The 13,104-nt window shown below is 35.2% G+C and overlaps 3 protein-coding genes across 4 annotated transcripts; 1 reads left to right on the top strand and 2 right to left on the bottom strand.

The window, feature by feature from the left end:
• The first annotated feature begins 3,312 nt into the window (after positions 1-3,312).
• LOC127149906 (uncharacterized) lies at positions 3,313-7,194 on the top strand. 2 transcript variants are annotated; one of them, XM_051086290.1, is made up of 9 exons: positions 3,313-3,454; positions 3,624-4,320; positions 4,400-4,546; positions 4,613-5,044; positions 5,242-5,369; positions 5,461-5,686; positions 5,760-6,167; positions 6,369-6,464; positions 6,552-7,194. In XM_051086290.1, the coding sequence occupies exons 2-9, from the start codon at positions 3,625-3,627 to the stop codon at positions 7,140-7,142; spliced, it is 2,724 nt and encodes a 907-aa protein (XP_050942247.1). In that variant the 5' UTR covers positions 3,313-3,454; position 3,624; the 3' UTR covers positions 7,143-7,194. The 2 variants fall into 2 exon arrangements, with proteins under 2 accessions (XP_050942247.1, XP_050942253.1); XM_051086296.1 differs by lacking the exon at positions 3,313-3,454 and having other exon boundaries at positions 3,623-4,320; positions 5,778-6,167.
• Positions 7,195-7,737: 543 nt separating this feature from the next.
• On the bottom strand, positions 7,738-9,542 carry LOC127149975 (uncharacterized). The gene is made up of 5 exons (XM_051086540.1): positions 9,221-9,542; positions 9,067-9,132; positions 8,599-8,988; positions 8,416-8,511; positions 7,738-8,324 (listed from the first exon to the last, which is right to left on the bottom strand). Exons 1-5 carry the CDS (start codon positions 9,521-9,523, stop codon positions 7,767-7,769), a joined length of 1,413 nt encoding a protein of 470 aa, XP_050942497.1. The 5' UTR covers positions 9,524-9,542; the 3' UTR covers positions 7,738-7,766.
• Positions 9,538-11,139, bottom strand: LOC127149982 (uncharacterized). The gene is made up of 2 exons (XM_051086545.1): positions 10,047-11,139; positions 9,538-9,783 (listed from the first exon to the last, which is right to left on the bottom strand). Exons 1-2 carry the CDS (start codon positions 10,758-10,760, stop codon positions 9,622-9,624), a joined length of 876 nt encoding a protein of 291 aa, XP_050942502.1. The 5' UTR covers positions 10,761-11,139; the 3' UTR covers positions 9,538-9,621.
• Positions 11,140-13,104: the final 1,965 nt, after the last annotated feature.

Raw genomic sequence — 13,104 nt, 5'->3', positions numbered from 1 at the left:
ATTTAGAGCTATTCTTTGCATGTTTAGTAACTCTCTTAGGCCCTCATGCTTTATCTCGCACGTATCTCGCACACATCTCGCACGTATCTCGCACACATCTCGCACACATCTCGCACGTTCCAAACTTCCACTATTTATTTCAAAATCAAATTGGTACACCTCCTAATTCATTTCTTTACATCTTGCACGCATTTTGTAGGTTCTTAAGTTCAAATCAATTTTTTAAGATACAAAAGTACTTAAGGTAGTTTAAGGATGGCACATGTTCGGATTTTAGTGCGTCACGGTGGTGAATGGGATGAGGGACGAAGAAAATATGAAGGAGGAGTGTTAAAAGGCATTGTTGTCCCTAAAGAAATAACACACAAAGATTTACAGTCTGAACTATATGACCTTGCAGAAGTTGACCCTACAAAGTTTGACATAAAGATAAGATGTATATATGAGATCAAAGGGGAAAAGGAAGCTCCTCCATTTGAGTTAAGCAATGACCGTGATTTGAAGTTTTATATTCTTAGTGAAAATCCATTGGAGGTCCCCCTATACCTATCGTTTGAGCCTACAAGCAATCGAAGCATGAAAGTGTTAAACAAAGATTACAATTCAGTATCTGGGAGCAACCAAGTTCAAAATTTAAACCCTCATCCTCCTCCAATTGGAATGGATAGATTAGATGAGAATGAAGTTGATATTGGTGAAGTCGAGGGTGGCTTGTGTCATAACATGATAGGGACCAATTCGGCTATATGGGAATCATATGAGTCATATCATTCAATAGATGATACTTTTACATTGGAGTCAGTTGAGATGTACAATGAATTGTTTGACATCCCAGAACAAAGAGATGCTCCTACAAAAGATTGCAAAGGAAAAGGTAAAGTTGACTACAGGTCCTCTAGTCGGAAGTTGAAGACAAAAGGAAGTGGCTGGTCGGAAGAAAGCTCTACAAGTGAAGAGTTGGATGTAGGACAAATATTTTTTTGCAAGAGAGATTTGTCAATGAGATTAAGTGTGTTGGCAATGAAAAAAAATTTTCAGTTTGTAGTAAAAAAGTCTACAAAAGAGGTTCTTTTCGTTAGATGCATCGACAACAAGTGTGGTTGGAGATTGCGAGCGGTTAGACTGAAGGATTCAAATATATTCAAGATTAAAAAGTATGTGAAAGTTCATTCATGTTCTCTTGAGTTTTTGAATCGTGACCATAGGCAAGCAAAATCTTGGGTTGTTGGAGAATTAATCAAGTCCAAATTCAAGGGGCCCGGTCGCATATACAAACCACGTGATATCATAGAAGACATGAGGCAAGACTATGGCATAAATATGAGTTATGAGAAAGCATGGCGTGCCAGAGAAAATGCATATGAACGAGTGCGAGGGTCTCCTGAAGAGTCATATAATCTTTTGCGTAGATATGGTGAAGCACTCAAATTTACAAATTCAGGTACAATATTTCACATGGAACTCGAAGATGATCGTTTCTTTAAATATCTTTTTATGGCTGTTGGTGCATGTGTTAGAGGATTCTTAAATTGCATTAGACCGGTCATAGTCATGGACGGAACATTTCTTAAGAACAAATATCGGGGTCAGTTGATAGTGGCCGTTTGTTTAGATGGTAACAATCAGATCTATCCTCTAGCCTTTGGAGTAGTTGATAGAGAAACAGATGACTCAATACAGTGGTTCTTAGAAAAATTGAAAGGTGCAATAGGGGAGGTGCCTAATCTAGGCTTTGTGACAGATCGGAAAACATGCTTCGCCAAGGGTATTTCATCAGTTTTCCCATCTGCATTCCACGGCCTTTGTGTCCAACATTTGAGTCAAAATTTGCATGATAAATATAAGAATGACACGGTTGCTACTTTGTTTTATAATGCATCGAGAACATATCGTGAATCAACGTTTGTTGAAGCGTGGAGACATCTTCTTTCATTTCCTAATGGTTCAGGGAAATATTTAAATGATGTTGGAATAGCACGATGGTCTCGTGTTCACTGCCCAGGAAGACGGTATAACATGATGACAACAAATATAGCGGAGTCCATGAATTCTATACTGAAAGAACCTAGAGATTTGCCTATTGCTTCATTCCTTGAAAATGTTCGAGCTTTGCTACAACGTTGGTTTTGGGAGCGTCGAGAAGAAGGCATTAAAGTGACGTCTACATTGACCAAATGGGCAGAGTTAGTTATTCAAAAGAAACAAGAAGGAGCTTTGACAATGAAGGTCAACCCAATTGACTGTTACCAATTTCATGTCAAAGATTTAGATAAGGAGGAGGTCGTAAACCTTCAGACTAAAGAATGCACTTGCAAGGAGTTTCAAGCTGAGCAACTACCATGCTCACATGCCATTGCTGCAGCACGGGTTCGTAATATAAATGTTTATAGTTTATGTGCTAATTATTACACTAATGAATGTTTGTTGGCTGCATATGCGGAGGCCGTCTACCCAGTTGGGAATCAGTCAGATTGGAAGACAAGCGAAGACTACGTACATATGACTGTTTTACCTCCAAAAGTAGTCAAAAGAGTTGGTCGACCGAAGAAAAAGAGGATTCCAAGTGTTGGTGAAGCTCCGAAATTGCATAAGTGTGGTCGGTGTAAACAAATAGGTCACAACAGATTAACGTGTACCAATCCAATTTCATATACCGACAAGTCGAGCATACAAGATTAGAAATTTCCCTACCAATGTACCAAGTATTACACTAATTAATGAATGTTTGTTAATGATGTGTTTTCTTAATGATTTGTCCCAACATTCTTACTTTCTGTGCGTCCAAATGGATGAAGAAGACGAAAATAACGATTGACTTATTCATTTAAGAACACAAACACTGGTTTTATGATCGTTTAAAAATAACTAAATGTTCGTTTAAAAATATGTAAACGATCGTTTAAAAATAACTAAACGATCGGTTAAGAACAACCAAACGATCGTTTGAAAACAACTAAACGATAGTTTAAAACAAAACTAAACGATCGGTGAAACAAAACTAAACGATTGGTCAAACAAAACTAAACGATCGTTTAAAACAACCAATCGATACCTTGAAATTAACTAAACGATCAGTTAAACAAAACTAAACGATTGGTCGAACAAAACTAAACGATCGTTTAAAACAACCAATCGATCGTTTGAAATTAACTAAACGATCGACTATAAAAAACTAAACGATCGTTTACATAAACTAAACGATCTTTTGAAACAACGAAAGACACCCGCGAATTGTTTACAACCGCGATTCAACATTTCAAAAAAAGTATGCGAATTTACAATATTGCCCCTTTGGTAAAAACGACCGATATATATATACGTTCCGCCTTCTCACTTTTCGTTTTTCGTCACTACGCAATACACAACCGCACTGATCACACCTTCGTTTTCTCTCAGTCCATTGTTCTCTCAGACCATTTTTGTCTCAGTCCATAGTTTTCGTCAACGTTAAAAGGTATTTTCCCGAACTTTTCCTACTATAACGTTACACTTTTCCTTTGTTTATATTTCAAACGTTTCAACTTCTGTCTTCAAAAACTATCACTGTGTTCTTATATTATTATTGTGAAGCGTTTAGGGTTTCGGGTTCGACTTCTGTCTTCAATATATTATATTCATTTCAGGATGGCTGTACCTAGCGAAAAGTATTTCCCTGCCACTGTGTCATGCCAAGTGCACAAGATTGGCAGTCTTATTAAGGATAAACTGACCAAGGACCAGCTGCAAATGTTCGAAAAAACAATTTTTGGTCCATTGCTGAATGTGAACATGGTATTCAACGGCCAGTTGATCCATCATTTCTTGCTGAGGCAGATACCTGAAGACGGTAACGCAGATGGAATCTGTTTCTCGGTTTTAGGGAAGAACGTCCGTTTTACCCAAAAGGAATTCAACATCATAACTGGATTGTGGCCAACAAACAATCCATTGGAGAAAGATTGCGATAGCAAGCGACTGCAAAGTCTTCTATTCGGATCAGAAAATAAGAAAGTAATAACATGCTTGGAAATTGAGGAAATTTTCAAGAATTTTGAGTTTACAAATGATGACGATGCTGTGAAGGTCGCCTTGGCCGTCTTTATAGAAACTGTGATGGTCGGGAAGGATAAGAAAACACAGTTTGACATGGACATTTTGGGAAGAGTTGATGATGAAGAAGCATTTAAAAGCTTCGATTGGTCAACTTTCTTCTACACTCGTCTGCTCAACAGTTTAAAGACAAGTCTCCAAGGCAAAAAAGAAGCATACGAGCTGAAGAAGACACGAAGTTCCAAAGCAGTGTCATACTATAACATCAAAGGCTACGTCCTTGCTTTTCAGGTGATTTTTATTTCTTCATACACTTTAAGTAAATGCCAATTGAACATCAAAGTTTAACATATTTGTTTAAATGTTGTAGGTGTGGGCTTATGAAGTACTCTCAACCGCAAATGAGCACCTGGCCACAAGAAACAGTAAGGGATTAATCCCAAGGATATTGAGATGGAATTGTACACAAGCTCCATCTTACAAAATGCTGCAGAATAACATATTCGACAACAAAAATGTAAGTAAAACCTGTCAGTCATCGTTTAATATAATTACACAATCCAATAATACAATTACATTGCAGACTGTTGTTCAACCTAAACTCAAGATGTCAACCCAAGAGAAGGCTTTCATGGAGAGTCGAATTCGAGGGGATGATAACATGCAAATGGAGGAGGATGAATCCATTGGAGCAATGAACAACAAATCATTGGAGCAATCAGACTCATCTCCACAAAGAGAACAACTCTCACCCCAAAGGGAACAAAGTCAAACAGTGGCTGAGGAGTCTGAAATGCATCCAATCACCAAGAAGAAACATTTCAGATCAAAGAAGTCCAATGACAAAGAAGAACGAAGTCATTCAAAATCCTACAAGAAACTGAAGAAGGAAATAAAAGAAGTTCGTAAGGATTTATCCACACTGACTTCTATAGTCTGTAGGATGGATGACACAATCACAAAGCAGTCATTGGAGCTGTATGAAATGAAGCAGATGCTGGAGAGATTGGTCCAGGTAAAATTTGTTTTCATCATACATTAGATAAACGATCGTATAACTTTGATAGACGATCGTTTATCAAAGTTACTCGATCGTTTAACTTCGATAGACGATCGTTTATCAAAGTTACGCGATCGTTTACTTTTATATACACGATGGTTTAACAATACATTATTTTTTTAATTTTATGTTCGTTTTTATTTGTTTGTTAGAATCAAACTGAAAATCAAGGGAATGATCATACTGATCAGAATGACAATGAGTATGTTGTTCAAGAACAACATACTCAACAACAACCTACTGAAGAACAACATACTGAACGTCAAGAGGAAACCCAAAGGTTAACATTTCATTCATTGTTTACTAGTTTATAAATACCTAACAATTGTATTTTTTTTTCTTATTCTCATGTTTCTTCTCATTTTGTTTAGGGAACATGAAGAGGAACGTGGTAGTGATATAAGCATAGACGGTAGGGATGCAGACTTGCTAATGACTATAAGAGATATATCGGATAGTCTAAGTCATCAAATTCAGAAAGAATCAGACCTGCCACAGATGATTACTACCCTTCCATATGTGAGCCAACCTCTTGCACTTTGTGAATTGGCTCCAATGGATCAAACTGTACAAATTGTAAATGAAGAATCTCAACTGGTATGTATACACAACAAATTTGTAGTCGTTTGAATGAATAGTTTGTTACTTGTTTAATACGATTACATTGCAGGAAACAACAAAAAAACAGGTTGAGATGAAAAAAAATGATGAAGCAGTTACTTTGGTTGAAAAAGAACCAGTAACTGTGCCTGATAAAGATGTGGAAGAAAAACCAATAAAGAGAAGAAAGCTATGTAAAATAGCAAATAAAGAGGTGCAACATGAAGATGAACAAGGTAATCCACCCACAACATCTGCTCAGATCATATCAGTATCTACAACACCTGTCCCAGATGTGGAAATCAGAGAAGTAGATCCATATAATCCGATGTGGAAAGTGGATCCAAAATTATGGAAGGAATACTTGCAATGGAAAAAATCAAGAAAAACAACCCATGAAGAAAGGAAAGTAGTCTCCACAACCAGAAAGAAAGACTTTTTCAGACAGCTTGAAGAAAACACATGGGTACATGGAGACGTAAGTACTCTTCCCAAACGATCGCTTATATTTGATATACGATCGCTTCTATTAACTAAACGATCGCTTCTATTAACTAAACGATCGTTAAGTTAATATTACACGATCGCTTACTACGTAAACGATCACATGTACATTTCTTATGCGATCGCTTATCCTCTCCTTTCATTCATTAAACGATCGTTTATTTTTTCTTTGTAGACATTGGATCTGCTATTCGCCCACTTGCAGAATAAAATGTTGCATCTCAAGCACCATTGCAAGCGTTCTTTTAGAATATTACATTCCTCTTTTCTGGTAAGTTGTTATTCTTTAATTTTTTTTTTTGTATACAAGTTAAACTGCATCATTATATTCTGATTAAATTTTGACTTGTTCTTGAAGACTGGAATCAATAAACCAGACTGCATTGTTTGGAACCACATTTTTGATACTCATCTGGTGACACCAGATAATAAGAAAGCTGAATGGACAGACCCAACAGCACACCTAAGTATATGGACAGAAAAAGATGTCGAATACTATTTCAACACTGCTGTTGGTGATTACAACGACATACCAGGGTGGGGAGATGTCAACTACGTGATTACCTGCATCAACATAAAAGAACACTGGTTGGCTATTGCAGCTGATATGAGAAAATGCAGGATCTACGTGTTCGACTCAATGCCAAATTATGTTGAGCAGAAACTTGTTGATGAAGCTCTTCAAATGCCTGCACGATGCATTGCCTCACTCGCGATTGCAATTGGAGTCAACCTCCATTCAGATCGTTTCACATATGGCCCTTGGCCAATACGCAGATCGAAGGCCACATTACAGAAAGGGCGTTCATTGGATTGTGGAATTTTCTGTACCAAATTTGTTGAATGCCTTGTAACTGCTAGTGACCTTGGTTGTCTAACTGTGCCAAACATGAAACTGTTTAGACAACAATATGTGCTGGAACTTTGGGCCAATAAATACTTTTGTTAATATTTGTATTCGTTTATATAATTTTTTTATGTAATTTTTATAGAGAGAATAACATATTATAATTTTAAACTTTGTTATAAAATAAATACTTTGTGATATTTTCAATTAAACGCGACCAAAATTGAGAAAGAATATTTGAGTTAATATTTGTATTCGTTTAGATACATATCACAAAATATTCGTGTAGAGAAATACTCATCGCGCACATATGTATAAACGATCTTCTTAATAAACGATGTCTAAACGATCTTCTTAATAAATGTCAAAATATTAAGCGATCGTTTAGTAAAGTCTAAACGATCGTTTGGTAAAGTCTAAACGATCGTTCGGTAAGTGTAAACGATCTTCTTAATAAACGATGTCTAAACGATCTTCTTAATAAACGTCAAAATATTAAGCGATCGTTTAGTAAAGTCTAAACGATCGTTTGGTAAAGTCTAAACGATCGTTTGGTACAGTCTAAACGATCGTTTGGTAAAGTCTAAACGATATTCTTAAAATCATAAAAAAATTCAGCGATCGTTTAGCTACAAGTAGTTTTGCAACATAGAGAATAATCGATACTACTAATTGAAATGCAACATACACAATAATAGAACAGCCAATTGATACTTGTGATTTATGTTAATATTTCAATACATAGGAGTGTTGGTTGGTCCATACTTGAAATGCTAATTGTTTTCTAAAGTATGACATGTTTTCTTGACATAATGTATCTAAACCAACACCAGCAGCTATGTACTCAAAATACTTAATTGCGAATACGCCACAATCACAATTATTTCGTTGAAGTGGAATTGGGTCAACAATGACAACTGGCCAAGGTTCCTTGTATGTCGATGATCTACCTCTCCTATCAAAGAAGCCAGTACTATCTAACAACTTTGGCACCAACTGTCGAATGGGCAGTAATATGTTTGTCATCTCTTCGGCAGTTGTAAGTGACGGAAGCGAATCCCATACCTTCACTTGACAACTTACCAAATCCAAGCATAATAGAACCCAATGGTTGCCATGGACATTGAATGGAGAGTAAACGTAATCAACACTTGCCCAAGGATCTTGGAAGTCCACTTTTGACCCGACAACATAGTCAACCAACCTATACTCTTCGTCCCAGTCAAACGGGCGATTCTCTTTAATACATTCTTTGTATAGGGGCCACTTCGAAACTAAAATGCGCTGCAAAGAAAAACATACAAACGCAAATATCAGACCGAAAGACAAATATCAAACGCAAATACATACATAAAGTAACGAGACGATTACAAACCATAAAGATTGTGTCCGCAGTTGTGAAGTTCTGAGAAGAAGGTATCCCGGCTGCCTTAATCTTCAAGCGAATGAAAAGAAAAAGTGCATCCAAATGCTAATACAAACAAAAGTAAGCAGTAAATGTATAGAACCATAACAATGATAAAATTATAATTGCATAAATGATAAGATAATCCCATACCTCATCCGACAACCACCGGCGACACATAAACAAGTCTCTGAAAAAAGCCTTCGATTTTTTCCCATGAAAGGTTTCACGCAGCTCATCGTCTGTACGCTTGTCTGTAATCCACGCTCGAAGTCTATCTAAATGGACGTCAAGTATTTTGTGCATAGGATCATAAACAATTGCTTCAGACTCAGAGGTGCTGGTGGTTGATGTCAGAGACCGTTTAGGTAGAGTTGTGAATGGGGTTGATAGGTAAACACTTGCACGCTTCCTACGGGCGGGCCGAACGTGTGGTCGTTGAGTGAGAAATGGTTCTATCTCTATGACGTCCTCATCGTCAACGACATCTATTGGCTCCTCTAAACCAATATCAACCTTCTTCTCCAACACATCTTCGTCACCCTATGGAAGCTCATAATGCATTAGTGTATATAATGATAGAAATTAAACATCAATATTAGCATGAACATGGAACCAAACCTTCTTTTTAACTTCAATGTGTTCATCCTCCAAGCCTTCGGACACCTTGTGGTCCCCTTCGTCACCCTATGGAACCTCAAAATGAATTAGCGAGAACATGGTTACCAAATATGAAACAACTAACGTGAATACACTTAACAGTTTCATTCCTAACCTTTCTTTGAAGTCCAATGTGCTTCAATATGGTTGACATCAGGCCCTTCAATTCGTCAATATCGGATTTTATAGTATTAAGTTGGCCTTCAACAACCGCTACTCGATCTTGGAGATTTCGAATAGCCTTTTTCATCTTAATCTTGGACTTCTGTTTCTTACTCTTTTTCAACTCATCTTCATCGTTAACAACTTCTCGTACTCTTTTTGAACCACCATTCTTCGACTGAATAATGGTAGATGAGCGGAAGTTTTCAAAAAGTTCACCTGAAGCAATTTTCAATTGCTCCTCTTCAGGTGTCATCTCAATGACCGCCTTAATTATAAACTGCAAATAGAAAAAGGCAAATGTATTTAGGACAAAGAAATAAGCACAAAATCACGCGATCCTTAAGTAAGTTACTATTGCTTGCTACTTACCATTGGCGAGTCAAACACCTGGCTTATAGTTTGGGACTTTGGTGATTGTTGGCACACCCACCTCAGCATTCGTGGTATGGCATGATCGTTTACTTTATCTACACCACATCCAATGATGGTTGGTATAGACTCATATGCCCAAACCTATTCCACATTTGACAAACAAGTTTAGAAAGTGCCACAAGATATATATAGATATATAAACAAGTGGTTATACAATCGTTTGAAAACAACTATACGATCATTTAACATAACTAAACGATCGTTAAAAAGAACTAAACGATCGTTTAAATAACTAAACGATCGTTTAAAATAACTAAACGATCGTTTAAAATAACTAAACGATCGTTTCAAATAACTAAACGATCTTTTTAAAGTTTTGAAGTAAGAAGTAAGAAGTCAAATACCTGTAATGCATGCGGAAATCCATTGATAGTATATTTTTTTGTCTGTGTTGATTTCTTCTTTCCCTTGGCATATTGCTTGTCCAAGGCTCTTTTCAATGCACTTAGCGTGCGTACAAAAACAATCCGACCCCAATCATAATTATTAAATGAATTCCAATCATCAGCAATCTTCAAAAAACCAATGTCCACTTTGGTTCGCCTATCTTTTCCCAACAAAGATATCTCTATAAAGTAGACTAAAGCTAATTTGACGATATCATCGTCATCACCCTCGTATTCCAAAAATATATCTTCTAAGTCGCTAACGTAAACACAGTCCTTGTCTTTGAAAAACTTCTCCAACAGTCGACTGTTCCCACCCAACTGAATATAGTCCTCTTTAGGACCCCATAGTCCAGTTACGATGTTAAACTCTCTCCTACCGAAAGTACAAACAACGCCCCCTAGTAGGAAACTTATAGAATCCTTTCCTTCATCTTCCACCTCCCTTAACAGTAAGTAGTGGATGAGTGGCCCATTGAAGACAATATTTAGGTCCAAAAAGTGCCCAAACTTTGTTTTCCTAAATAAGGCTAATTGATCGGGTTTGAGTTTGGCCTTAATATTATGTGTTGTCTTTTCCAAATGAGACAAACAGCTTACTAGGGAATAAAAATGATGGGAAGGATTAATCTTGTAGAAGGGTCCGTCGGTCGATGTTGAAGTCGATGTCATGATTCAAGCCAAGAAAAAGCAAATATATTGAAAATGGGTTACAGATAAAACTCACTGAAATAAGAGAACACGCTCAAAGTTGATTCTTAGGTTCGAAAAGGAGAAGCGACGAAATGCACTGGAGGACCGACGACAGACGAACAGTCGGAGTATCTTCGAAGAGCAGAGCGGGAAATTTGAAAAGCCAAAGAAAGGAGATGTTTTTTTTTTTTTTACTTCAGGTGTTCTATGCGAAAGAGAAGGGAAAGCGAACGTGGGTAGGCGAAACAATCAATAGAGAGCGATAGAAATTTAATGAAGGGCATTTTTGTCTATTCACACCCAAATTGTCCTAAAAGTCTTTCTTTTGAAAACTTGTCCCAAAATTCATTTAAATCTCTTTTTTTAACCTATTTTTGGCAATTTCCCAAGAATTTAGATCTCAACCTACGTTTACTACCCAAATCAAAACGTAATACAACAATAATAGTAATATTGGGTCTTATTTCAAATGCAAACACATCTATAATTGAAAGTGATTTAATCATACAACAAAACTTACATTCTATTCTTATCATTATACCTATCCTTATTATTACACTCAAAAAATTATCAATTTGCTACTTTACCATTACCCTTTATACTTGTTTATTAATTCATTGCATTTTCAATTCAAATTTATTACCATTCATCTCTCAATTAAATTCATCATCCATTCTCATTACTCTATCATAGACATGACCTTAGTCCTACAATTTCAAACTTAAGAATTTAATCTTCTCATAAAATCACATACATAGTTATATGTGATTTAGGATAGAAAATCAGTTTGAGTTATCAGAGAGTTCCATAAGCACAAATATTTTATGCAAGGCAAGAGTTCATATTAGGTATAGATACTTCTCAAGTTTAAGGTTTAAGGTTTAAGGTTTGGTATGCAATTTGGCCTATTTATTTTTATACTGACATGATACACGATTTGGCATATTTATTTTTATGCCAACACTTGTCTAAAAAAAAAGGATAAGCAACTACAATGTGTCTAATGTTCTAACTTAAAACTAAACAACCCATTTAAAAGGATCATTTTCTTGTAAAAAAATTGAAAGAAAACCAGATCAAATCTTAGAACCATTTGATTGTCATCATCCGATTTGAGTACCCATCAAATCTTGTAAAATATAATCCTCTCGAATATCTTCAACAATTTAATGGAAAAAAAATCTTTTATCTTTATACTTTTATAGAATCTTCTTCTTCTCCTTTGATTAATTGTATTCTATCAATTATTATAGTTCACTATTTTCTATGTTGTTTTTGTTTATTACACTTCAGTGTTTGTATTGTATTTTGTATCATTATCATTAGTTTAATACTTTACGTTTTTTTTTTTTTTTTTTTTTTGTGAATTTAGTGAATCACATGTAGTATCTTTAGTTAAATTTACATGTATCCTATATTTTTTCTAAGGAAAAAAAAAGTATCAGTATCTTAGGTTTTAGGAAATTTGCGTATCATCATATCTTTTTGTATATATCTCGTATTTGTGTTTCATAGCATAGAACATCGGACTAAATTTTAATTATAAACTAGAAAGACTAAATCATAATTTTCTCCAAATTAAAAGGGTGATACTTGCTATTTAACCCTCTATTTATTAGTTAAAGAAATGAATGACGACTAAACAAATAGTTAAAATTTTCAAGTATCTACTACACATTATCATTAGATATTTTTAAAGTCTATTGACATATCACTCATAGATCTAGAAGTTTAAAGATTGATTAAAAAAAAGGGTGAGAGACTAAATTAATATGAAAGATATATAATTTTACTTAGTTTGTATTATTGTACTTTTGATCACTTCTTAGGCTTTGAACATTTTGTTGATAAACTTCTCCCAACAACCAATCTCTTGTCAAAAGTAGGTACCCTACTTAAACATGTTACAAAAAGTAGATGGGCTATCCATCCACGAACCATTAACAACTAGCAGCATGTGTTGTAAGTTGTAGCCATATTATTAAAGTTTCATTCACATTTATACATCTCATTAATATACGAAAATGTAGATTACTTTTTTTAAAAAAATGTAACTAATTGTGAGAGATTAATAACAAAAACAAATTGTAACGTCTTTTTTAAATTAATAACAAAATTGCAAATTATCACATTTTTACTAATAAAGTTAACATGTGTCTCAAATTAAAGACATAAGTCGGTAAATATGTCATTGAATAAAATAGTTTGGTATTAATACACAAATGTTAATATAAAAATTTAGATTCAACTCCACGAAATACATTTCTCCAAAGATCTCATGCGAATAAGAATATTAATGATAAAATTGTATTTACTTTTTTAA

This window comes from Cucumis melo, chromosome 1 (genome assembly GCF_025177605.1).
Source record: "Cucumis melo cultivar AY chromosome 1, USDA_Cmelo_AY_1.0, whole genome shotgun sequence".
In the NCBI taxonomy this organism is placed as follows: Eukaryota; Viridiplantae; Streptophyta; class Magnoliopsida; order Cucurbitales; family Cucurbitaceae; genus Cucumis; species Cucumis melo.
This window is presented reverse-complemented; position numbering and strand designations above follow the sequence as displayed.

What these genes read in the sequence shown, in the direction of transcription:
- LOC127149982 (XM_051086545.1), bottom strand. Translation starts at nt 10,760, where the DNA reads ATGACATCGACTTCAACATCGACCGACGGACCCTTCTACAAGATTAAT. An exon ending in GATTTCCGCATGCATTACAG is followed by an intron (nt 9,784 to 10,046) that starts GTATTTGACTTC and finishes AATGTGGAATAG; the next exon opens with GTTTGGGCATATGAGTCTAT.
- LOC127149975 (XM_051086540.1), bottom strand. Translation starts at nt 9,523, where the DNA reads ATGACACCTGAAGAGGAGCAATTGAAAATTGCTTCAGGTGAACTTTTT. An exon ending in ACATTGAAGTTAAAAAGAAG is followed by an intron (nt 8,989 to 9,066) that starts GTTTGGTTCCAT and finishes GAGCTTCCATAG; the next exon opens with GGTGACGAAGATGTGTTGGA. An exon ending in GCCGGTGGTTGTCGGATGAG is followed by an intron (nt 8,512 to 8,598) that starts GTATGGGATTAT and finishes TGTTTGTATTAG; the next exon opens with CATTTGGATGCACTTTTTCT.
- LOC127149906 (XM_051086290.1), top strand. Translation starts at nt 3,625, where the DNA reads ATGGCTGTACCTAGCGAAAAGTATTTCCCTGCCACTGTGTCATGCCAA. An exon ending in TGCTGGAGAGATTGGTCCAG is followed by an intron (nt 5,045 to 5,241) that starts GTAAAATTTGTT and finishes TTTGTTTGTTAG; the next exon opens with AATCAAACTGAAAATCAAGG. An exon ending in TAAATGAAGAATCTCAACTG is followed by an intron (nt 5,687 to 5,759) that starts GTATGTATACAC and finishes ATTACATTGCAG; the next exon opens with GAAACAACAAAAAAACAGGT.